Source organism: Excalfactoria chinensis, chromosome 2, assembly GCF_039878825.1.
Source record: "Excalfactoria chinensis isolate bCotChi1 chromosome 2, bCotChi1.hap2, whole genome shotgun sequence".
NCBI lineage: Eukaryota > Metazoa > Chordata > Aves > Galliformes > Phasianidae > Excalfactoria > Excalfactoria chinensis.
In genome coordinates, this window is record NC_092826.1 from 102,001,206 (window position 1) to 102,028,641 (window position 27,436).

A 27,436-nucleotide genomic window follows, 5' to 3' on the forward strand; every position below is an offset into this window, starting at 1 on the left:
CAGTATTTCAACCTCCTGAAGTAAGACATGAAGTTTCTGTACCTATGCTACCTATATGGTCATGAAAGCTGGGTGTCCATTAGCCCCTTGCCAATATTTTTACGATTCTTAGGGATCTAATAGATATTCCCCGGGTAAACCTGTAGTTTAAAATGCTACTGACCTTATCTTTACATTCCGCCCCCTCCGCCCCACCAGAAATTATCACTCCTGTAGCAGAAGCAACAGAAGATGAGGCAATGAAGTCCCCTCTCTATGTAAGAACAAGGAAGACAGTGCAGCCATCTATCACACATGCTCCAGTTCCTAGCTTGGTATCTCAGCAAAATGCAGGGGACTTTGAACTGGAATTCCTGCTCACAGCTGTTACCTTTCTTCCAAGCAGAGTAAACTCAGGATTAAAATAAATAAATAAATATTTAAATAAAATAATAATAATAATAATAATAATTAAAATATATATCTCCTGGACTCTTACAGCTAGATTCAAGTGGGGTATTTCAGAGTGGTGATTCTTAAGAAGGTAAAATACCACATTAATTAAGACTCCCAAAACATTTTTGAAGGAGGTTATTTGGAAAAATCCTCAGAGCTATTAACTGAACACTGGGTAGGGTTGTTCAGGTGTGCTATTACCTGTAGTATGTAAACTGAAACTAATAATCTCCAGAATAAAAAGTATAGCTATTAATAACTCAACAATTTCATCATAATACTCTTTGTACACACAGGTCTATTTCCTATTAATAACAAGAAAAATAAATACTTTTTTTTTTTTTTTAATAAAAAAAAACCAAAAATGTTTACTAGATGATATTGTCACATGAAGATGAATTTGCAGTACAGTCCAGTCCGATGTCCATACAACTCTGAAGCACTAACCCCTGGAAAATGGTCTCAAAGCACAAAGAGCCCTGAGCAAAGGGTTCTTCATGGGGAAATATAGGAGTAAATGTTCCCATACTTTCATCCGTCCTCATTGCCACAATATTCAACTCTAAAGAAAACCAGGCAGATATGGTCTGATCAGCATGTGAACTTCATGCTTCTAGAGAATGCGCTGTTAAGAACTGCACCACAGTTGTAGTATAGGGCTTACACTGGTGACCCTGGAGAGAAAAGACTTTGGCTCTCTAGCATGGAAATCCATATTCCTAAGGCAGAATTTATGCTACCAGTGTAGCTGAACTGCCACAGCAAAGGAAGAACGTTTGAGCACCTACAGCCATGACACTGTGCATGGGACCTGCAGTGATGTTTCCTAGGTTAGCTTCACAGTGGCACTACCTCATGCTGTCCGATGCTATTGGCCGCAAGCACGCAGAAGTCAACACGCACAAGCTTGTTCCTTTACAGTTTCTCCTTAAACAGGAGCACAGTTGAAGCCTGTGTTTTTCCTCCTGCTAATATACAATTGAAAACACACACAATCAAATTCAGTAGGATATTAAAATGCTCTGTGAAAATGTGTATGAGTTTTCAGTTGTTATCAGTCCCCTAAATTTACGTCAGCCATCCTTCTTTCTTTTCTCAGTAAAATACAGTGCTCTGTCAACCTTAATTCTATGACTCATATATAACTACAAGTGATTTGTATGTACTCCTCATTTTTCCCTCTTCCTTTCTTCCTGGGAACAGACCACCATTATCTCCTCTTCCAAAAGGAGAATGTTACTGTGCCTCTCCAGTCCAAATGTGTAGGAATCCAATACACAACAATCTTGCAGGAATCAGCTGCCAGATTTATTATTCTACCTGTAAACCCCAAACAAATAAACAAAACAAAACAAAAAACCCAAAAGCAAAAAAACAAAAACCAAAAAAACCTAAAAAAAACCCAAAAACAAAACTCAAAGAAATGAAAAAGTGGAATAAAAACAGACTTCAAATAAACATCTTACGTACATTTTAAAAAGGGTTAATCAGTTCAATGAAAGACTTTTATATCTTCTGCTGAGAGATCATGGTAATGTTGGTCTGATTGCTTGTTTTTTCAGTGAGTCACTACCGTATACAGATATATATATATATATATTTCTTCTTAAATATTACACATTTTATGCATTTTTTCCTTTTTTTTTTTTTTTCCCCCTCTCTTTTTCCTTTTATTTTTGCCCAACCCCTCTCCCACACCCACATCCTGCCACAGGCAGGAGGCGCTTGATGCTGACGTTAAAGAACCAAAACCAATCTATGGATTTTTCATCAAAGCATGTTTCATTCAAACCTTATTTCAATAGAAACTAGTTTTGTTTTGTTTTCCTTTAAACAATCGTACTTATCCTTTTCTCATTCCTTCTTGCTAATTCTGCAGTTTGAGACTTGTGATTCTGGGTTGATCACTGCAAATTTAAGTGCCATTAAGAATTACAGATGACAGAATTAGGTGACATAATAAGGCATATACACACTCCCATTAAATATGTTGTCTTCTGGATCTAACTAAATTAAATATCCGTTCAAATGTTTTTTACGCACCTGTGGTTTCTAGCGATCACTACTTCTTTACTTTTGATTAATAGCTTATTAAAATATTCATAGCTTAACTGATGTCTTAACTGACACAGGATGGAAAATTTACTCACAAACAAGAATTGCCTTTGAAACCCATCCACTGTGATGGAAATTACTGTTTTATGGTTATATGTTCATTTTCCTCCCACTTCTCGAGAATATAGGAAAATGATGCACTCCATCTAACACCTGTTTAAATTTCACCGGGCAAAGAAAGAAATCCTGATCTTACCAGCTCCCCCTCCCCTCAAACTAGGATATATTACGCTTCAGAAAAGGTGCTCATAAACCTTTAGAATTTTTTTCTTCCTTTGTCTTTTTTTTTTTTCTTTTCTTTTTTTTTTTTTTCATTGTACAGACAGAATATTGTGTGTGGCTTGTATTTAAGATTACCCCTCACAAAACACAAAACAAACCCAACCAAACAGACCCGATTTAAAAACATAAACAATGGGGAAAAAAAAAAAAAAAAAAAAAAAAAAAAAAAGAACTCAAAATTTGAATTGTCTTCCGAGCATATCTGATCACATTTACATTTAGTGTCCAAAACAAGTTGATTGGTAACATCAGTGCCAGCACTACAATGTCATACAGCGACTTCATGGTATTGACAGTTTGTCTACTCTCCGTTCCACCGAATATCACAAAAGGTTCTGCAGAGCTTTCCTCAGCAAGCTGAAGCTTACTAGTCATTTGTGGATGCGCATAAAAGCTGCTTATAGCACAGCTATGGCGTAAGCTATTTTCTAAGCAATAAATGGTTCAAGTCATCTATTTTGTCCTGAAATGCTACCTGTAGTTACAGCATTGCTTATAAATGGTCATAGTAAATTCAGCATCAAAGAGAATATTACAGAAAAAGACAGCAGCAGAAGCATTAGCATTATCTAGTATTTATATATGTTATCAACATAACACAGCAGTAAAAGGTTTAAATGCATATTAATGGGTACCATGTCTAAAAATTACTAAAGTACCTATTTAGTGTATTGGATATTTTTCTCAAGGAGTGCTTGCTGTGTCTAAACAGCATAATTAGATATGTGACTTAGTACAGTTAATTCCTATTGATTAAATAACTTATTTATGTACCAAAGGAAATGGAAGGATACGAAATGTTTTCTCCGTCCTGATCATGATCCAGTATTTAATGCTGACATGATCATCAGACATCCTATCACATGTAATTACTACCCTCAAATGGATCTTGGAATGTCCAAGTGATAGTACTGGCCATATATGTACAGCAACGTGACTTCGGTTACAGCTTGCAGCTTGCAGTCTGAAGTCAGAGATTTTGTGACTTAGTCCTTGCTCTTTAGGCTACTCTGCAAATAAGTGGGATTTTTATTTATTTATTTATTATTATTATTATTATTATTATTTTAGGCAACAAAGTAAAACTCTAGAGATATTTGTTTGCTTTTGGACACAAGCTGCACGGTCCACCACTTCAAACTTCTAAATTAAATGCTGCAGTATACGCTTTGCTTCTCTTTTATATCTGCAGAAAGACAATTAAGAATGGCAAGAAACAACTGCCTTAGGCATGCTGTGCTGATATTATCAGCAAGTGGTTATTTTGCACAATGAGAATTAACTGTACTATGGATACCCAGAGAAAAAGTACAATATCTTATGTTGATATGAAACAAAACAGACATGATATAGCTTTTTTGTACTTAAAACCTGTATGTTCCCTTCCCAAACTTAATAAAAAGCAAACCCACCCTTTTCCTCCTGTTACACACAATAATGTTTAGTTTCCAACCCTCCCCTTTCAAATAAAGTGCGCTGTCCATGGCAGACCATAGGAATAATGCAACAGGAAAAGCCCCTTTTAGTGTACTATTTAAAAAACAAACTGAAGTCGATTCAGCTTTCCTCTGGCTCTTGTGAAAGAGGAGAAGCCTAAGAGAGGGGGAAAACACCCCCTTTACTGTCAATGTTGTTAATAGACATAGCCTTCATTATATGGGTGGGTGTTGCAGCAGCCACTATCTTGCATGTAGACCATGCTCTCGTCAAAGTGAGACAGGGGAACAGTGTCCTCCTCATTGATGTGGCGCTCCATGTCAGTCTTCAGTAAGGGGCGCTGGTTGTCTGGAAAGGCCATGGAGAAAAGCGCTTCAGGGTCGCAAACAAACTTGTAGACGTATCTTTCTCCAGCAACCTTAGGATGATAGAAAAAGGTAGTGTAAGTCTTGATGTTTTTGCAACTCTACATTCAACAGATTTCTAAAGAACTCATCTTCATTACACAGTAAATAATGAGGCAGCAGAATGGTTAAGGACAATAGTAAAGACATTAGGGATCTGCAGAAGCAGACTATGCAGAACTGTCTTGATTCTGAAACACGTGATATCCTCTTGGAAGACATACTAGCTATTTTACTTTCCAAATTCGTTTGTGGTTGTTTCCTATACTTGCCACAAATGGAACTGTTAGTATAGGAAAATGTAAACAAATTGTCACTATAGAGGCAAAATAAAATGACTAAGTCCAACACTGTGCAAAGTGGAAAAAAGAATCACATTGCATGATAGAGATCTGAATTTCACTTTACGTAGATTGATTCATACCTAAGTATAAAAGCACTTAGTTGCACTGCATGCTGATTGTACAGAGACAGCGTAAGCAAATACGTAAGCTAATATGTACTTAGCAATTGCTCATGCAAAGCCAGGGACATTTAGATTTGCTTATGGAGTGGCAATTTGTCCAACGATCCTAGTTTTCCCTTATTCAGAAATACCACTAAATGTCTGTGCTTTGTCCACTTAAAAGTTAAAGAATGCTGTTTAAGAAAAACAAACCTAAACAAAACAAACAGAATTACTGCCTTACTAAAATGAAAAGAAAAAAAAAAAAAAAAAAAAAAAAAGCTACTCAATAGTGCCTCCTCAAATGCCCTATTTAAAGAATTACAGTAAAAAAAAATATGAGCAACACTGCTTTCTCATCACTAAAATTATTTGAAAATAAAAATCAGAAAGATTATTGCCTCTTGCAACACCACCTAGCAAGGCACTGAAAATGAATGAATGAAGGTGGAAAAGTATTTCAGACTTAACTGGATTCTTATGAGTGCAAAACAGTCCGTACCATCTCCTTAAATTTTCATCTTATCTTTTCTACGAATACAATGTTTTGGTAGAGACTGTATCTGCAGGAGAACTGAAGTCTGCATTCAGAAGCAGGATATTTACACAGTCTATTACCAGTGCTTAACTTAAAACTAAAGGGGGAAAATGTACATGCAGTAAAGAAACTTGCTATGAATTTATAAGCCCCATTAATTTTAGCATGGACTAAACTGACAGATAAGATGATTCAAGGGAAAGTTTCAAACATTGCTATGTTAGAAAAGCAAGCAATCAAATTAGTTTTTAAAATATGTATTAAATATGCTCATGTAGATAGTAAAGGAGTAGTTAAAGAGATAGCAAGTTAGTTGTCAGAAGAACTTTCCATATTAAATGGATATGTTCATATTATATTCCTATCCTCAAACTTTCAACTTATTGTACAATCTTTGCTGCTCGTTCTTGATTCTGGGCTGCCTCTGAATTGTCCATGCAGCCAAAACTATAAACTGCAATGAGGAACACCTCTGTCTGCAGCAGTACCCAGCAAATCCAAGCATTTCTGCTTCTCCCTGACTGGACCTAGTTTCTAGTCCACTTCACGGAAACTAAGTGCACAGGTAAATGACACAAAAAAATGGATAGGGCAGTGCTGTTGAAGTACTATAAGCACAGCTTGTACAAGCTGACCCCCAGAGAGTGAGACAGGTGATCACTACAATAATCCCTGAGTAACAGCAAGAGAACCTGTAGTAGGTAACTCCAAACACAGACTTCAAAAGCCCTACTGGAAAAGCTACCCAGCAACTTGGGCTGAGGGCATTGTTTTCACTCATGCAGCTGGCCAATGGAAGGTTTAAACATGTTAGTCATCATGGAGAACAAAATGAATGTGCAAAGATATGGAACAAATACATAACACAAGGTGTTCATTGTGATCTTTGACTGTATCTTATAGTTTCCTAGAAGTAGGAGGTCTCTCATGTTGTCAAGCTACCTAACTCTACATAGGAAAATTTTAAAATGTACACATAAATCAGCAAACCATGGAAAAATAACAGGTTGAATACTGTCAGCAAGACCAGGCTGTTTAAACATAATTTTTTGTTAACTATTTCTCATAGTGCAGTATATTATAAAATACTGAATTTCACTTAAAAATAGTATTATTACAAAACTATTATTACAAAAATTGGTAAAATAATTAGTATTTTAATAGGAATCATTTTTCTCCCTTAACTTGCAGTTACAAAAGTATCTAAGCACTGGTCAGTTAATTAAGAACTGTAAAATATTATTCTTACTGTACTCTGCTGTTTGCCTTTCCCACGTTCCAGGAAGCTCTGTTGGATATTTTTGAATGTTACCTCTTTCCCTTTGATCCTAACATTCATTGTATGAACTAAAACCACATATGCTTTTTACAAAGAAAAAGATATTGTGATGCATATACTAGATGTGGAAGGTGAAAAAAAGAGCCTAGTGTTTGTCTAAAGAGATGAAAAATCTGTCTAAACAATGTAGTTATAAGGCTTACTCCTTGTAAACTGACTTGTGGATTAATATTCAACATTTCAGTGAAATTTAATACAGAATTAGCTGCTCACCTTTTGCATGATTCCTTTTTCATAATAATAGCGAAGTGATCGGCTAAGTTTATCATAGTTCATAGCTGGCCTATTTTTCTGAATCCCCCAGCGACGTGCCACCTGCCACAAAAACGGATTAGCATTGATTTGTTAAATGCATTTCACAAGCAGATCTTATCATCAGATATTTTATTTGGGGATTGAGTGGGGGAACCCTGCAGGTAGAATGCATAAATAAAAGAGAAAACGCTGCTGTGACCTGAATTTCCCATGTACTAACACAATTTTTAATTGGACTCACCGTCATCCATTAAACTTGGAATAGACCTATTTATTTGCAAACCTAGCGATGGGCTGGTTTTCCTTGTTGCCATTGTTTTGTTTTGTTTTTTAAAGAAAAACTATGAAAAAATAGTCATATAAAGATATGATAAACATGATAAACAAAAAAATATTTATCAAGCTTCACTGGAAAACTTTAAAGAAAGATGAAAACTCTTATTTAGTTTGCTATAGGAATAACTGCACTATTTTTTGTTTTCCGTTAGAAAGCTAATAAATTATTAGAAAACAAACAAACAAACAAACAAAAACATACATACAAACTTAGTCCATGAACTAATAGAGGCCGTAACTTGGAATAATGTCAGTGCTGAGACCATTAGAAGATGAGAGTCAAAAGTAAGCCCTGAATACCACAAAATAAAAAGTAAATAAGAAAATAAGTAAATAAGTGAGGCAGGATAATCACTTGGAGGAACTATATGGCAGAATGATGAACCAGACAGAAACTACACAATTGAAGTTGTGTAATTTCCCTTAAAAATAACATCAAAAAGTAGACACTATCAACTAGCGAACCATTCCAGAGAATGATATGGCTTCTGTTCCTATGATTTCTACTTGCCTTTATTCCTCCTGTTTTATTGCCAAAGGTAGTTCTGGAGAAAGAGGCTTTTTGTTTAAAGAGCTTAACAGCTTATTCCCCACCCAAAATTATAACTGGTCATTGGCATCGTATCAATTACTGTTTGTACAAATGACTACCCATGTCAATGGAGGAGAGAAAAAAGAGGTGATGAACTCTTTAAAACACATTTTATAAAAATGTTTGTGAAGTTCATATGCATACAGCTCTGAAAAAGGAAAGAGTAACCACTCATCTTCTCTGCAGACATCTCTACAACACTTTCCCATAGGTGTCTGGTGTCTTTTGATGCAAACCACAGGCAACATACAGCATTGAATAATGAAGGGGACTAAATAACAACAGTAAAACCCATGACTTTGATCTCCATCTGGACAGTAATTATTTAAAATTTCTTTTTAAAGCATTATTTCCTTTCTATAGTTCAGATCTTCAGGCTTAAGTAAAATATCGAGGCTTTGCTCACTTTAGCCAAGTTTTAGCTGCATTGAAACATATCTCCAAATCATGTCAATTTATACCAGCTGTAGGTTTGGCTTAGATATGCAACTGTGAATCTCCTATTCATCCTTGTAACACATGCCTACATCTTTCTTTCTTCATTTCTGCCAAGTTTTTCCCTACATTAATCACAGTCCTAAAAATCACCATTGTATCAAGTTTGCATAATACAGCAAGGTGTTTGTAACAAAACCAATCATCACGATCATGTTAAACTGTGTGTTATTTTAACACACATGAAAAGGCAAGAAAGTCCAGAAGTAGCCTCTGTAAGCGAGTCTTCCTGTCCTTCATCTGCAGAGCATATATCAAATCATGCTTTGGGGAAGTGATTTGGGGTTCTAGCCTTCCACTTCATCTCATTGCTGAAGGTTACTGTGTCTATGACAAGGCAGCAGAAATGGCCCTATGCCAGTTCTAAACCACCACTATTTACAGTCACATGCTTTCTGAATGAACTATGATGCCCAAAAAGTTGATACATACTTGTTTCTGTCATCACCCCTTCTATAGGGACATAAATCTGAAGAAAGGGATGAGATACAAAGGTCGTGTCATTGACATCCTAACCTGCCACAGCTGAATCAACAAGCTCTTTGACTTCCCTTCAATTTACACTTGGCAACCAACAAAAGTGTGCAACTTCCCACAGGCTATTCTTATTTTAATCAACAGTTTCTGTTGGATCCATGGCATTCATGTGAAAACAACTTAGCCTCCTTTGTACTCACAGAGCACAGAAGAGCAAGTTTCAAGTCGTCTGCCTTTTCCAGATCTTAAATGCAACACTGCTTGAAAACACAAAGCAACTGCTGTGCATGCTGTGCAATCACACAAGCAGATGATCTGACTGAGTTATATCTATCTCTTTGCGGTATTATGCAATAAGGAACTTTTTGTTTTTTTTATTATTATTATTATTATTTTCCTTTCCATATCTAATAAAATCTATAATGTTTTTGCACCATCTGCTGGGAACCATTTTTCAATAAGTTTTTTTGATCTTTAGAAAATGTTGGGTACTGAGATTGGAGCAACGGATGTTCTATGGTCAAATCCTCAGATGCACAGTGTCAGTTATATTCAACTGCCAAGTTGAATATAAGTAGCATTGGAGAATGCCTGGAAAGAACAGAGCTGGCACATGGGTCTCTGCAGCAGCCTGCCCATCAGCCAGACCATGTCAGGAAGAAAAGGAGCATTAGTACTGTCTCAGACTCCAGCTACCCTTAGGGCGGTTGATGCATCATGAAGCTTAAATGCAAGAAAGCTATCAGATTGCTTATGGCAGCAGATGGATGGCAAATGGCAGAAATAGCTGGTAGAGTGAAGAAGCTGCCTTACACCCCCAAAGCTTCCTACTCAGCTCTAACTCAGAAAGAATCTGGAATGAGAATTTACTGTGTTCTCTTCTGTTGCTCAACCCCTTCCAAGCTGCAAAATGTCAACCAGAATTATATTGCTTTTCTACAATACTCATCACATCATCCACATCAGTACTACAATAAAATTCAGACACACAAGATTTTCTAATGGTTTTCACTGATGCCTAGAACACAGGATAGATTATTTAATGTTAACAAGTCAAGAAACTTTATGCAATAAAAGTTCAATTTATTCCTGTTTATCACACTAGTGAACTAAGTCACGGTTCAGCAAATGTTTATGTATACAAGTAATTTTATCTACCCCACGAGTCCTTCATGGTTCAGGGAAGCTGAGCATGTGCTAGAGTTTTTGCAAGAGTAGGATCTAAATGTGCAATAAGCAATCTAATGATACAGATAACCAAGAATACACTAAAGAGAGAGCTTTTAATATTATTTCAGTGGGCTTTTACTGCCTCACATTCTTAAATTTCTTTGTCATCTGTTTCAGACTTGGAGACTTTCATTCTACAGATAAAAAGTTCCAACATCCTACACCTTTATAGTGAAGAGTATTTGATACTAAAAAAACTATTCAGGTACAAGTTTTCAAAGGAATGTAAAAGAGGACTCTTCCTGGAAAATAATTCTGAAAAATTTGGGCCCAACAATTAGTACTGAGTATTTTGAAACTCTAGTACTTGCAATATATTCATTATTTCACGGGACTAGAAAATTAAATCTAAGCTCAAGCACACCTTTGTCTCAACACTCCCACTGTGAGTTCTTTCCATTACCCTTTTAAAGTGCTAAGAAATGAAATACTGAAATAAAACAATGCTTAACAATGAAATTAAATTTAAATGTTAAAATTACTGGAAATGTTAAATTTCCAGTTCAGGGCAGTGGACATCAGGACACTCTGTTTATCTAACCCACCTCCTCTGGCTCAATCAGCTTGAATTCCATGCCTCGGCCAGTCCATGCTATGAAGTGGGAGTTTGATGGGTCATCAAGAAGAGCTACCAAGAACTGCCACAGCTGAAGTGAGCCCCGCCGTTGATATGTAGGTCCCTCACGGTACATGCCTGGTTCCTGTTTGACGTCACCTGCACAAAATAACAACGTTAGCTTAGTGATCCACAAAAAGCATCATCACTCAGTTTGTCGGATAGGCTGGCAAGGCAATCATTAAGGTTAATAAAATTGAAGAAAAGAATGCTTACTATCCAACTGTCCACAAATGCAAGTCTTCTTTCTCCTGCTATTAACTGTAAACACTCTTACAATAACATATTCACATGCAAACAAGTACCTAAATTCAGTCACACTTTATGGTAGTCTCCCTAAGCCTATCCCCATTCACTTCTGATACATGCAAATCCTGCTTGCAAACTGTTTTGTAGCATCCTCTATCTGGAAGACCTTGAAATATTTTTGCAAGCAACCCTGATGTCCAAAGAACTCCATTTGTGTACTATACTTCGAACAAGCCCCAGTTTTGGAAATTCAGTGAGTGCTTCAAAAGCTGCAAAACTCTATTGAATGAAAATTCTTTTGCATGCAAATTCTCTAAAGGAAAATTTGATGAATTATTTGACTTGGATTTAAACAGCATATGCTTTACATTTAGGTATGCAAATCCTGCAGATACGTGAGTTCCTCTGTGGCGTATTGGACTTGCATATAAGCACACATTACTTTTGCTTGTATATACATATTATGTCAGTATTCCCCTGAAAAGAAGTAGTTTTTCTAAAATTTCAAATCCAGATGAAACTATTAAAACCAATAATATTCCACAAGCTGCCAATGAAAAATTGTTCTGCTTCATCCATACTATGTCCCTCTTGTTTTTACATAATATTCATACGAACAACTCAGACACCAACAGCTGAAATGTTTGATGCTGATTTTCTGCAAACAATGACAACAATCCTTGAAAAACTGGCCAAAAAAACCCCCAAACCTTCCTCATTTAAAGTACCAGACCTGCAGCCCGTGTGAATAAACAAATGACCTGTTTAGTACCAAACCACAGCATTAGGATGGTCATTACTGAATGGCTCCAAGTAGTGAAAATAAGAATAATAATATTAAAAATGGAGCACTTCCTTTTGTAATAAGGAAAGAAAATTGAGTCAATAGCTGTGGAAAACAAATAAATCAACACAAGGCTTTTTGGTTTATGTGAGGTTTAAACTCCAGTCCTGAAAGGCTCTCTTTTACAAGGACAGTATTTTTCTTTTAATGATAGCTAAGCAATGCACAAACAGCAAGTGCAATATTACAGAGTAATTTGTCTGTGTTGAGCTTTAATTTCAAATAAAGCAGCTAAGAATCCAGTTCTGAAACATCAAGGCTAGTCCTGAGTTTAACCCATTTTAGTTTTACAGACCAAAACATAATAATGTACTTGCTACATTTTCTTCAAAAGTCATCAGGCTACAAGTATAAACACAAACATTTGTGCCATGATATCGGTTTTCCAGAGGACAAGGTGGTGTCTCAACGAACACTTGTAGCAGCTACTAGCAGACTTAGTGCTTTGCAAGCACTCAAACATTTCCAAATGTTTTTATTTTTTATTTTTTAATTTTATTTTTTGTTAATTTTATTTGTATTTCTTTCCTATTTTCATTCTTTCCTCTTTACAAAACTCAAGCAAACAAAAAAGCTTTTCAAGAAAGCAATGCACAAGTACTCCTCACAAAGAATTTTAACTTTTTCTAGAACAGGGTCTGATCCCATTCCCACAAATATAAATATAATTTTGTTACCAGTACTGAAAACAGATCAGGCACACAATGGTTTGGGGAAAAATGAAAAACTAAATAAACAAAAAGACACAAACCAAAGCACAGCCACGTGACAGGATATGCTCCGTGGAAAATAAACAAACAAATAAACAAAAAACATTCCAAAGACAGCATATAAAGCAAACATCCAAATAAATCACCCTTTCAGTTATAATAATGGATTAAGCAATCCTTAGAATTAGGTGAAGGCTAATATTATTTAAATTTCTCTATTTATTTCCTACGATTCCTTACCAACTCTGAAATACATGATACTTCAGGTTGAAGAATGTGCAATTCTTTAGATTAATTTCACTTTGGAATCTCCCGTTCTTCAGTAACAAATGCTGGACTACAAACAATAGTTTTGTGGTCTACCTACGTAATTCTTGGGGAAAAACAAAAAAAAACAAAGCAGAAAAAAAAATAAAGGGCAGGAGTTCTCCAGCTCTCCTTTAGCTATGGTCAGAGAGCTGTTCACAAGTTTATCAGAAGGTATCTCACCCTTCCTGTTAAAATAAATAAAGCTGGACATACATACAGTGACTCAAAGAAGCCACTCTAGCAAATTTAAGTAATTGATTTCCAAATTACTTCCCAAAGTTGCAGACTAACAGAGTCATCGGCAAGAAATACTGAGTCCATCTACTTTGTCTATAATGAAATAAATCTGAAATCAACTGAGTTACATCAGGAAACTCATTTTACATTGGAGTAACTGAGGATAATTCAGGCCATTTATTTTACTTGACCCCAGAATCCCTCTTGAAAAAATTCTATAAGAATAGGTAGTGGGTAGATGATTTGTTTGTTATCAGTCCTACTGAGAAGTAAGTCACTAGTACAATCCCTAATGTAGCACAAAAATAATTATACCAAACAAAAATGCCCTATATACTCATTCCCTACTACTCATCTCTTCACAGACAAGAAAAGAGGATTAATCTACAGTAAAACTAAAACTGTTGCTTTCTCCTCTGTTTTGTTAATTATAAGAGATGCCTTCACTAAACCTCTAACAAGAAGAGGTATGTGATCATCAGTGCCATGGAAATCCTCCCATTATTAATAGTACAGGAACTGTGTTCCTCTGAGCCAGCTTTGAATACAGAATCCTTCAGTGGCAAAATCTGAATAACATCTCATTGAAAACGAGACTTTGGTTGCAAGAGACAAAGGTCAGCTTTCGTTGTGTGCACTGCAAATGGTGTGCTAATAAATCCTAAATTAGAATGTTACTGACCTTTTTTTGATCAGCAATAGAGAAAGGTCCTTCATCTTTTCCTTTTTTTTTTTCATCTCCATACACAAGAAAACAGAGGGAGATGTGTCATACATACCATCAAACTTCTCTGGAACAACGCAAGTGTCATCATAAAACTGCCTAGGTCCCTTTTCATACATACAACCTGTAAGTTAAAGACAAAGAGGTGTTTGTTTAAAAGATTCATGGAGAAAGACGAGACCATCGGCTTAATGCCAGAGGGAACACTAAGTCATACAGGAATCAGATTAATATCCCACATCCTTTACACGCCACCCAATCACAACATTTTGGCCACAGTACAGGAGTGCTTAATTAACGTACTCATTCCCAAAAGACTGCTAATCGCAACCTGAAAAAATGAAAAAGCACCCATTTTTCTTTATGATTTATTTCAAAATGTTTGCCTCATTTCCTATTTGAATTATCATGGCTTAAACTTTTAACCCTTAGTTCCTGTGTGTCTTCTGTTCGCTAGACTAAAGCCCAACTCGGGATTTTTCTCCCCATCCATGCAGAAGACAGGCATTTGCTCCAATTCAGGCAATTCTATTAAATTTACTTTTGTCACTAAAAGACACTATAACTTTGCATTCTTTCTAGCACTTTCATCTGTGTACACTCCTACCTTGCAATATTATTTCTAATGTCTTGACTAACTAGAAATATATTGGATGCCAGTATCACCCTTGCTAGTGCAACCTGGTGAAGCAAAACATCCCCTTCTCTGGCCCTCTTTAACTGCGCAAATCTTGCACAAGGATTTTTTGCCATATGCCAGCAATATCAGCTCGGGCTGATTGCCTGATGTGAAGCCAAGGAGGAGGTGGCCAATCTCAAAATCTTTTTTTCCAATACACTGTTTCCTGATTCCACAGGTTTAGTCTATGTTCATCATCATCATCATCATCATCAAAAAAAAAAAAAAAAAAAAAAAAAAAAAAAAAAAAAGAGGAAAAGAAAAGAAATGAAAAAAACCTTTTTGTTTAATGCGTCCAGATTACCACACAATTAAATTCGCTTTGTGTGATTGCCCTGTCCTGCCCATTATTTACTGCCATGCCATAAAGTTATCAATTAACTTTGTTCCATATCTTTAATGAAAATATTGAATAGCAACACTCCTGTTTTCTACAACTGTAACAGAAACAAATCCATTCAGTGATGGTTGGCCAATGACAGCCACTTTTAGATCTGTCAGTAAGCCAGGTCTTAATGTATTTAATGTTTACTTTACTGATACTGCCTAGTGCTAACTCCTTAATCAGAATGTAATGTAGTGGCAAACTGAATGCCATTAAAAAAAAAATAGGACAACTATACAATACAAGAGACAAGTATCTTTACCAGTCAAACTTTTAATCTCAACAAAGAATGAAATCAGATTTCTTCGACATGACCTTTATGTCATAAAATCATGTTGACTGATTACTAAAGACCAAGAACAAATATTTACCATCTCTTTTTTTTCTGCGTCATTCATAACAACTTTACCGCTTCCAAGTACTTATGAGTGCATAACACAGCTAAGACTGTTCTTCCTCAGTCTAAGCTATGATTAAAACTTAGGTCTTTTGACCCTAGTCCTGCTTTTGTGGTCTTTTCCCTAATGTCTTTCACCTCCCTTAGCAAGCTTACATATTTCATATAATTTAATATACCATCACTGTTACAAATTTCCAGCTTCTATTTCACCTTTCTTGTTACACACCACTTTTTATTTCTATTTTCTTCCTCAGCAGAAGCAGGTGAATTTTAGCAACTTTTGTCACCTTTCCAGCTGTGTCTTTTCACTAATGAATGAAGTCTTACTAGAGGACTTTCATTCATAGATCTGTTTGAATTCCCATCAATTTCATGTTTCATTGGGTTTGTGAAATTAGTTCCTTGGAGGAAAAACAAACCAATTCTAAACAACAGAAAAAATCATATACTGACAAAAAAGATACATCAAAGCAGGAGAGTGGAAGTCATAACCTCTTTCTCAGTGGTCATTTTTTGCTTAGGTCTGCTGGTCTTCCTAATATGTATAAAATGCTATTACTCTGAATTATTAATTTTGACAATGATTTAAGCTCTGCCTTACTGAAGTCACTAAGAGCTCTGGTATACACGAAATGGCTTTACAAAATGAAAATGAACCAGAATACTGAATTTAAAAAATCCTAAAAAAACTGGGGGGGCGGGGGGAGAAAGCAACAAACAAACAAGCACTGAAATTTCTTAAGCACAAAATGGATTACTTAACAGTTAACTGAGTCTGTCACACCAGAAGTCTGCAAAATATCATTTAAGCAGAAGGAGTTGTATGGACAAGTTTTTAACTGTCTCTTCCTACCAACAGCTGTAGCCCTTGAAAAGCAGAACGAGTAAATTCATAATAATGTTGGTTCTATTCTAGTCAGCTTCTGGCACTAGAATCTACAAAACCTCATTACAGAAGAAACTCAAAACTGGGAAGTGAAAGACGACGGAGTCTTCCGATCAGTAGAATTAAACCAGTGAACCCCAAATTCCTCCAGGTTGTGTTCCCCCCCCCCCCCACCCATTTCTCTCATACAATACAGAAGCAATACATAATAGAAAACTTAACTTCTGTTCTGTTTGGGTGCGCCAGGAAGCCTTCTTGCCTCATGTAAATGGAATGGCAGCTAGGCACTTCTGAAAGGAGAAGACAATGCTGGTCAAAAGACTCTAGAATTAAAGAGTACAGGTTATCAATGAGACAGACTGCAGGTAAAAGAGCAACAAGGAAGATGCATTGCAATGAGGTTGCAACACAGTCAGTTTTTCAGAGTAGCATGCACAAGGCATGGTGAAAGAGAATCATAAAGTGAAGATCAGAGATTGCATTCAGTATAGGCAGTTAAACACAAGCCTATCTACCTACCTATCTAGAAGCTGAGCTCTGTGACATGTACATTTGAGATAATTTACATACAAAAAAATCCACACAAGGCAGTACGAGTATTTTAAACCTTGTTCTTGTATATCCATCTTTCTAACTAATTCAACACAATAATTTTTATCAATTACACAGTTAAACCTGCCCTGCCAATCATATTAGACACTTAAAAACTCTATAAATGCAGTCTCATGAATTTAAGTAATGTCAGGGTGAATCCGAAGTAGGCTACTGATTTTTAGAAAGTTGAAGACATTTTCTGGAATTGCTGTGCATTTAAACAGGAATTCAGCTACATCAGTTTCATCCTCCACCTATGCATGTGCACAGTTAACCAAAAAATAAAAAAATAAAAAAATAAATAAAATCTCCTAAAATAAGAGATAGTGTACACATTCTAAGTAATGCAAAAATCTATTTTCCATTCCACATTTCTACTCAAATATGCAGGAAGATAAACAAGGGAAAAACAACAACGACAACAACAAATCAGAGAAATTAATGAAAATTATATTCTTTATATGTCTTTGTTGCTGCTTAGGGACAGTGCAAGACACAGGGAAAGAACAATCTGCGCACAGGGACTTGCAAATATAAATAAACCATACATGTTTGCCCTTCTAGATCACGTTTAACTCACTACACAGATATCAAAAGTCTTGTTTAACTCAATCTATTAGATCTCATGATAAATTTCTACTTTAAAATATGCAATCTGTTACCAGTAACTTGTAACTCTAAGAGATGTAAATCATGGTTGAAAGAGCAGACATTATTTTTCCAACACTGCCTAAAAACTATTCCAGAATGTCATTCCAAATTTCACAGTTCAATGACTAGCGATGAGTATCAAAGATATGGCAGGATAAGAAAATAAGATTTTACAATGGCTTCACAAAACAAGTAAAACACAGGACAGCAGTAAGTTGACTCCAACAGTCCCTGGCTTCTCCTGAACATCTGTGCCAAACTCTTCATTACCTCCTCTCTCAATGAAATCCTCAGTGCCTGACTGCTCTCTAATGTCTCAGACAGCTATTCTGAGCAGCCACACGTTTCAACAACTCAGCAATCACAGAAGTCAAGTATAGCTCTGTAGACTAGAAGTCAAGGCTACAAGTAGTGGTTCACCTGCAAAAAATCACTCATCTTACCAAGCAGACTGAGTTTTAAGGAGAATGGAAAAATCTACGTAAAAAAAGAGGAAGCTGAAGAACTGAAACAGATGCTATTTTCTATTTTAGGTAAAAATTCCCTAGTATTGGCAGCAAAACCCTTTTTGACTCATGAACTCCACTCCTGCAAAGTGATACAGCAGAGTACACAGAACAAAGAATTGTGTATGCATCCAAGAAGCTACATTTTTAGCCAGCTTGGGGTTTCATCTCTCATGCTCCTAAAGTCAATTACAATTAACATCTGGAGTCTTTTTAAGAAAAGCATTGTTTCTACCAACATTACTTAATCTTTTGGTTAGCTTGCACTTAAACAGTCCACTGAGGACCGAAAAAATACAGCAGGCAAGTTTATTTCTCGTAAAGTAGCTAGAGTCTTGTTATCCTAAAGTGCTATCAGTTAATTTATGACTATCAGAGTGGGTCAGACTCTAATCAAATTGTAGAAACATTTCCAAAGTGATTATTCAATCAAATGACTAACATGGTTAATTAGGAGCCATAAACATTGCTCTGAAGTTCATCAAAGTAATGACTTGCCCAGAAAAATTACTGCTAATTAAATTGCCTGCTGCTTTCATTTCTACCTTATCTAATAAAAAGTCCAACCAATGAAATTTAGCATTGCAGTTTTAAATTGTACTAAATGCTTGACTAAAACCCAGAAGTATTTTTACTAGCTAAACGGAGCTACTTCAAAAGAAAACATTTTAGTACAGAAATTACAGAGCAATTACATGTTTTCTTCTTCAAGTATTGTTTCAAGACAACAAATGAGACAGAAGTGGGCATAAAAAACTGCCAGAGAAGGATACAAGCATTTGAGTGACTGATTTGACTGCCTTTTAGCAATCTGTATTCTTTGAGGAAGAATGTGCCAGGATTTAGGACATGCAACATGCTTGCTTCAGACTTCCAATGAACTGGTTCATATTGTGAAGTTGCAACATCTCAAGAACAGCCGAATCCAGTTTTCATTAAAAAGCAAACAAAAAAACAAAAAAACAACAACACACAGACACACATATATATTTATTTTTATAATTAATTTGAAATACTTAAGATGTTGTTCTTCATTTTTCCTCTTGATAACAACAACACAACAGTCATCTTAAAACACTGAATGTGACATTATATCATGTCGGTCTGAAATTTTTTTTCTCCAGGAGGTGTTATTTTAAAATTACTTGTAATGTAGACACTGCAGAAGTACTTTTGTCCCTGGAAATGTCACAGAGAAAGTACTAGAAATCAGCAAAAAAACAGAAAAAAAACAAATAGACGACCACAGGACAAGAAAACTCTGCTGTCAAATTCAGCCTATACAGGTTCTAGATATAATCATTGAATAAGACACTTGAGTAGACCTTGGTAAGAAAGTATTTCATGTTAATTATCATGCCAGAATTTAAAGGATTAGGCTGTCACAGCTCTGTATAACTATAACTGAGTAGGAAATTTTTAAATCCCCTTTTCTGATTGTTATTCAGAAGCAAGGACCAGATTTTAGACCCACAATCACACCCTGAACAGAAACTATTTTCTGCCAAAGTCACTTGCCAGAGAAGACGCTGGAAAGATTAAGCTTCCTCGGGTATCAGAATGAAGCAACTTTCCTCTCCTGAATGAAGCAGAAACTAGGAACCTGAATCAGGATTTCCTCTTCAGCTGCTCCTCCAACTCTGACATTACACAGCCTTCCTCGCTAAAGAACAAGTTGTCACTTTGTGCTCTCACTCTGAACTACTTTTCAGTTCACTTTAACAACAGCACCCTAAGATCTGGAAGTCAGGGGCAGGACCCATGTACATGTGAAGGAGCAAAGTGTGACATGAGTTGCCCCGCCACAGAGAGGCAGAGAGCAAGGCGCAGTAGGGGTCGTAGGCCAAATCAGAGTCACTGCAAATGCCAATGGTGCCAAAACTGGAACCCTCCTAACTCCTGCTCATCCACTTCTTCGATTTACATTTTACTACCAGCCCGGCCATATTAACAACAGAAGCAATTCTCAGGAAGTTTGGAAAGACTCCACTTGCAGTGGATACAGCCACCCACGTAACTTAACTTATACCATACCCTTCTGAATTGTTCTCAGTGCGGTCTGAAAAAGAAGTACAGGCACTTTGGCTCCTATTTCAGCGACTCAGTGTTGGTGTATTTCCATATACACTTTAATATGCTGTGCCACTTCTCTTCCTGTGGGCAAGAAATACAGCACGTGCAGGCTCTCACTAGTGCCATGGGGCACAAGAGGGCAGGCACAAAGCCCTCAGGTGCTGCCACGCGTGCCAGACCAACCCTGCCACTAGGCCTGACCAGCCCATGCTGCCAGCTGCTTTCCTGTGCTGCAGAGTCTCTTCTCTGGTACATGCAGAGATAGCCAGGACAGTGGGAGAGATTTCTACTGAGTGGAGAGACAAAAGTAGCCTTTTTAAAACAAAACGATCAAGTTAAAACACATCATACTTTTGGCCTCAAACTTGGTAACATCACAATCACGCTGCAAATAACTGTTCTGTTCATGAATTTCCAAGAGCGCTGACAAACTGTTTACAAAGAGATGCTTCATGCACCACCAAAACCCTTTCAGCCTCATGGTGGAAAGCAGCTGTTACAGCCACTGAGAGGCTCTGACCAGCTCAGAGGTGAAGAGCAATACACAGAACACAGATTTTCAGGAAGGAATGGCAGTTCTTCAAGCTATATCACATCTAAGGAAAGCTTATGATCTGTGTTGCACAGGGAGATGTACCAAGCGATTCTTTTCGGATACAAAACACGCAGAACACATTGAAATTAAAAGTCTTACATATCCGAACAAAACAAAATTTCTGCAGAAATAGAAAAACTAAAGATAGTTTTCTTAGACAGAACTCACTTGTGCATGTTCACAACTCAAAAGCTGGTGGATTGGATTTTAGTCCAATTACCTTTGAAAACACTACCCTCTCAGAAACTACACTGTTACAACACAGCTCCACAAACTGGTAAAATCTTGACAAAATGAAACTCGGCATTACTTTCTCATTAGCAAGGGCAGCACACAATGAAAATGCATGGTAGTTACAGAGATTAAGGAAAAAAAATTAAAAGTCATTATTTCCTATAAAAATCCATCTGAAAATTAAGCTTGTTTTTTTCCAAATCATTATGCTACTTAAAAACATTCAGAATGGAACGTTTTGCCTGAGTTCCATGACAAACAAAAACATCTACAAGTACGTGCACTCAAAGATAGAGACAACTCCTTTTAAAAGATTACTAATTAATATTTCTTATTTTCTTACATTTCACTTGATAAAAATCTACCAGGTTTGGCCCCAACAGCTCACTTCTAAGTGCAATTATCACACACAGAAAGAAAACCTTAAGCAAACAGCTTCCTTTCCACAACTTTGGTTTTTAGATCTATGACAGCATCTAATGCATTTTCTGAGACCAGATGTCAACAGCCTGTCTGGGCGATGTGTAACTTTTTATACAGCAGAACAGGAAAACAAAGGCTCATACATTCAGCACCGAAATGAAATTCCACATGGAACCAATCATTTGAGCATACTTTAAAATCACGTATTTGCTTTCATTAACCTCAGTAACTGTAAAATGTATTTCAAACATCGCTTCCCTTTGAAATTAAAAAAAAACAAAAACACACAGCATTATTTTTTCCCCCCTTTCTCCTTTTGTTGGTAATATTACAGCAAAAAAAGTCTGCGTTGCTTTTTCTCCCCCGCCCCATCCCCTGCCTGTAGAATGAAGTTGGACAAACACTGCACGGCTGAAGTGACATATTTGAATGGAATTCAGACCAACCAGTTCCTGTTTATGTTTCTGATTTGAGAATGTAGCCTTCCCATTCACTATACATTAGAAACACACCAAGGCCATAAATGGTGTCAAGTTACAGGCAGGCACAGCCAAGGAGCATTAATCATTACTTTAAGGCAACTGGCAAAAGCAGCAGCTGAGGGAACACTACACCCTTCAGCTCCGCATAAATGGACATTCCAGGGTTTGGTGTGGGTTTTTTTTTTTTTTTCCCCTTCAGCATCCATTTTATGAATGAAACTTCAGGCTGCACAGAGTCCATTCATATAAAAGCTGTGCTCACAGGGCTTGGTCTCCCGGGATCAATTGGTCTTGGGTAAGGCTGATGTGATTGGTTTAAGGCAGGCTTCAGCCTTCCATTACTGATTTAAAATGCAGCCTGTGTCCATTTGACCTGCTTTAATGCACAAAGAGTAAATCCAGACTGTGCTCTCAATCCTCAAATCAAATCATTAGCCAGTGCCACTTACTGTAACTGTAGATTTAGAGGATATTTATCCATTTCTTTGAAAAAACAGACTGCAGGACAATTTTTCAGATCATATTGTCTGCTTTGAAATGAAAAATAGATGTATGGCCTCCTGCCTATATGCTCTAAACATAGTGTTCAGATTTTCATTTCTTTATAAAGACAACATGACAAAATTAGTTTGTGTAACTGCAAACTTCTTTGAGACAGAATTACTGAGTAGAGGGAATTGGCTAGATGTGAAGCTAGAGAAAAGTTAAAATAGTGCCTGCCACAGCAATCTTCCCAAGTCCAGGTTTCCCGTGTTCCTTTCCTCATATGATATTATTTTCTACTGTTGTGTCATCCAACAGCAGATTTCTGTTTATGCCTTTTAGGAGCAAAGTGCAGCACAGCTTAACTGAATGAAATCCATGCTCATTCACTGAAACAGCACAGCAAAGACAAGCCCCTGAAACCAGAGGGCGAAATATTTTAAACCACAGAAGCGAAACTCAGGAAAACAGCAAAACCAAGAACAAGGAGGGGAGACTTCTTAAAATTCCTGAACTCGAGAGCAAACCTCTGGCCCCTATCCACTCCTGCCTTTATCCAATCCAGATTTTCATTGAGAACAATTCAGTGTGTAAAAGAATTTTTTTTAAGGTCGTAAGGAGTTCCAATTTCAAGGTATGCATACTGAAGTACTACATCCTGAAAAAGAATAAAATTAGTTCTTTTTCGTGTTTTATAAAATTATGTTGAAAGTACTTCAAATATTTGCAGCCTGTGCAAACACACACACACGCAAAACAAACAAGAAAGAAAAAAAAACAAACACCAAAAAAGTGGAAAGAAAATGAAAACCTGGAGAGAATTTGAGGGAAAGATTAAGAAGCTAGAGGATTTATGCAGCAAGATCTCAATGAGTCACATAGACAGGCTAAGAGTATGCATGCAAACTGTCTACAGAGATTTAGAGGTGGTACGTTAATACCAAGGAATTGTTTAGGATGAGCCAAAGAGTTGCAGCTATGAGCAGTGCAATGAGACTGATCAAAGGGAAAATTTAGGCTTACTATCAAGAAATATTTCTTAAATGTGAAGTCTATTAGTCTGTGAAATAATCTCCCAAGAGAATAATTGTAGTAATAATACTTAGCACTCACACACTTTACATTTTCAAAGCACTGTAGGAAAATTAGCCAATATAATTAAAAACAGTAGAAGAAGCACTGTGAGTTGTCATTTTAAATGCCACACTGGTCAAGGCACTAGAGAATATCCTGGAGAAAGAAAATCTGCAACGATTCTGACTGCCAACTAAGATTTCCTTTTTTCCTTCATACTAACATCTCCAAATATCTAAAGTGTATCTCCAAGAGGTACAATATAATATCCAGCTGTTGCAAAGAAAAAATCTGCAAACAGATATACTTGCAAGAAACACATTTAAAATCTATTTTTGCCTTGAAATTTTAATTCAACACATTCTCTAATGCTGTTCTTGCAACTCCCACATTTCAAGAGATGTCAGCTGATCTCTAGGGAAGAATGTGCTACTAGGAATCTTTTGCTTTTTCCATGTCAATTTGCATTTATTTGCTTTTCAAAGAACACCACATCAGGTATTTGAAAGGACTCCTGCTTTTATTCTGTTCCTGGTCATTAGGTAAATATGTATTTCTAACATGGATGGTAGAATTCTAACAACACCCTACACCTATACGAGGAAACTTTGATGGTTAAGAAGTGTCATAATTACAGCTTCCTGGGCAACTTTGATACAACTGCTTTGTTGCTAATGAACGCAGCCTTTTGACTCAGGACTTGCCTCCTGACTGAACAAATCAAGCCTGTTAGGGGGAGGGAGACCGGTTCAGTGAACAGATTTGCAGGTGGAAACTCTGCTTCATTTGTGAGAGGCTAGAAGTTCTACCATTAATGAGGCAGAACATTTCAAGAAAGGAAAAGATGACCTTAAGATTAATACAGTGGAATGGCCAATTTTAGGACCTAACATAGGCAATTTCAATTTTGGGGCAACGCAGCCCCAAGGTTTGCCAAAGTAGTTGTTAGCTCAGCCAGATTTTCACATTATTTCTTACTTTTGTGATGCTTTGATGTTCCTGTACTTTTTCACCTAAAAATTCAAAGGAAGTCATTTGAAATTAAGCCTTGAACTTAATGTAATACATAATGTTCTTTAAGAATTTTCTAGTCGTAGTTGGGCACCTAAATAAGTAGGTATATATCCAACGTATCTCAGTCATCTCAATCATTCTCGAATCCCAAAGATATCTGTCATTTGTGAGGCCTCAGGAGTTTGAGGGATGAGCAATGAAGAGAGCAACACATAAAGCCTCGTAACTGTGTCTTGACAGTTTATTACGTAAGTAACGTGACTCAGAAAACGTTCAAAGCAACAGGGATAGAATCCTAATTTTCTAGTCTTTTCTGCTGTATTAATTGTGAGACTACTCTGAGATGCAAGAATAGCCCTATCGATGCCTCCAGCATGGCTCTCTATCAACAGATAATTTCTAGCAATCAGTAATATATAGAAGCAGTAATTCCTCTACTTATCGCTGACTAACACTAACAGGTGACAAATTTCCAAGTTCTTAGTCAAAGACATAGGCAAAAAAGAACGTTCCAAACAAAATAACTAGTTCAATCAGGTAAAACAGAATGTGAGAATTTAACCTGCAATTTAAGATTTCATTGCAAAGCATTTTTAGTATTAATCTACATGGATGGTTTAATAACACAGTATATTAGCAAATACACTAATTAAAATAAAAAGGATTAAACCTGCAAGGGTCCTGCTTCAAAATAAAGCTCAAAATAGATTAAGCAGCTCAAGTTTGGCCTTTTCAGTTAAATAACTGAACACATGAACTGAATTATAGTAGTGGTAACAGTACAAGAATGATCATTATTAATTCTTGTAAACAAACATATTGGAAAGACTTCTGGGGTCAGTCATTAATGACATAAAATCCCAAAGTCCTACAAGTTCTTTGCTACACACAGAATCAAGTACTAACACCTGCAACAAGCAGCCAAAAAAAGAAAAAAAATAGTAGCAGAAAATGCCTGACTGAATGTATATGATGCACTCTGACTTCTAGAAGTGTGGAAAGATAAGAAAGACTTCTACTCTGTTGACATTTTTCTTTTTCCATTATCTCAAACATTCTGCAGTAGAAATTGCATACCTGCAATTACAATTACAACTAATTGATCTGCCATTTCCCATGTCATAATTAATGTCATGTTTTAATAGAGTTATAATCATTCCATAATAATGCTTTTCATTCACCAGCCTCCCACAAAGTATAAAGTATAGTGCACAAAAGCAATGAACTTTTATGAGGCTCTTTCAAAAACATCCCAAAAGGAACATCTTGGTGTATTACGATGAACTTTTTAAATACGTTTCTATATTCTTAGCTGAGCTGCAATAAAATAGCATGCAAAAAAAGACTTTTCGCTCTGGCACTCCTCCTTCCCTGAACATCCATAGGCGAAAAAATGAAATCAATGATTCAGTGACAAATACATTATGTTTCCTAAGGGCTTATTTAATGTACTTTTAGCAAGGATGGAAAATGATGGTTTCTAGAGAACAGATGGTAACAAGACAAAATATCAACAGACCACAGTTGTTGACTGCAATTTATGGAGTGTACAGATGTGTCAACTTAAATGCAGTGATTCTGAGGCCAATAAAAGTACTTCCTGATACCAACAGATTAATTTTTCATGACCACTGGTTACAAAGCTATTACATTTTTAAAAACTAATTACTCATCTGCAAAAGAAACAACAATTTTGCTTAAATGTCATTACTAAAAATTGAAATGTTCTTGTTGGCACACAAAAAAATAAAAATAAATAAAAAAAAACCAACAAACAAACAGACAAATAAAAACATGATAGGATTGGACACAACTATGCACATCTTTTTTTCAGAATCAAAATTGCTTTTTTGCCATAAAGAATATTCCAAGGAAAGACGGATGCTAGCAGACAAGCCAGACTTAAAGTAAAAGCATGCAATAAGGAGATCCCACTTCCCAGCCAAACATGAAGCATGCTTACAAAAGGGTCTTTTTTCACCCTTTAATTTAGAAGGATGAATAACGGTGCTTGTGAAGGTTGCAGGGGACTGGCAGTGCCTGAAGCTGCGGTCCCCTATTAACAACAGCCACATTAACTTTGCAGACAGTCTCTCCCCTGCTCTTTGCTAATACTAAAGGTACACAAGTGCCAGAACCACATTATCTCAGAACCTTCATTAGTGAACAGATTTAGTTCAAGATCTTACAATCTAAACCTATTTTCATGTTGTCATACTTCAGTTCTGAAGTTCTTCCTGTATATGCCTAACACAAACTATCTAAGGATTGATTTTCTTTTGCTTGTGAAGAATAAGAAAGGCAAAAGCAGCTCTGCTTTCCAAAATCACCTGTACTAACATGGAGTCGATCTTAAAACAGGCACATTACACCAATGCTACCACATAATATTTTACTAAATAGGTAATGTAAAGATAGCCGTAAAAAAAAAAACAAACAAAAAAAACCATAAAAACAAATTTTCTACTTTGTCAATTTGCAAGACAGTTTGCCATGGATTAAAATTTCAAAGGAGATCTCAACTCAGCAGCCATGCAGCTGCTAGAAACAAAACTGCCAAAGCATCTAGCCAGAGATCGAGCCAGGAGGAAAGCACAGGAAGAGCATTAGACATAGGTCAGTGAAGTGTCATCCATTCTCCCTGCTCCAACTCAGAGTGACTGGTGAAAGCAACATACCTTGCCTTAGGAGCACCATGAGAACTTGTTGAAGTCTCCCTTATGTATCACTTATGTATGTGTTGCATACATAAAGCAAGACAGAGACAGTGATTGAGGAGCTGAAGAAATCATTTACATAGGAACTGAAAGACATGTTTTGAGGGCATTTTCACAGCACTATACTTACCAAGATGATGTTTACCCCATTCACCTCATCCATTCTGCTCC

The 27,436-nt window shown here is 36.5% G+C and overlaps 1 protein-coding gene across 4 annotated transcripts in view; it reads right to left on the bottom strand.

The window, feature by feature from the left end:
- Positions 1 to 561: 561 nt before the first annotated feature.
- The window catches only part of ETV1 (ETS variant transcription factor 1), a 65,834-nt gene continuing 38,959 nt past the window's right edge, over positions 562 to 27,436 (bottom strand). For all 4 annotated transcript variants that reach the window (XM_072329187.1, XM_072329185.1, XM_072329186.1 and 1 more), the window contains 5 exons: positions 16,641 to 16,709; positions 14,125 to 14,193; positions 10,926 to 11,095; positions 7,209 to 7,310; positions 562 to 4,687 (listed from right to left, as the gene is read on the bottom strand). In XM_072329187.1, coding sequence (XP_072185288.1) covers positions 4,466 to 4,687; positions 7,209 to 7,310; positions 10,926 to 11,095; positions 14,125 to 14,193; positions 16,641 to 16,709 — 632 coding nt within the window. In that variant the 3' untranslated portion in view covers positions 562 to 4,465. The remainder of the gene's footprint in view (positions 4,688 to 7,208; positions 7,311 to 10,925; positions 11,096 to 14,124; positions 14,194 to 16,640; positions 16,710 to 27,436) is intronic.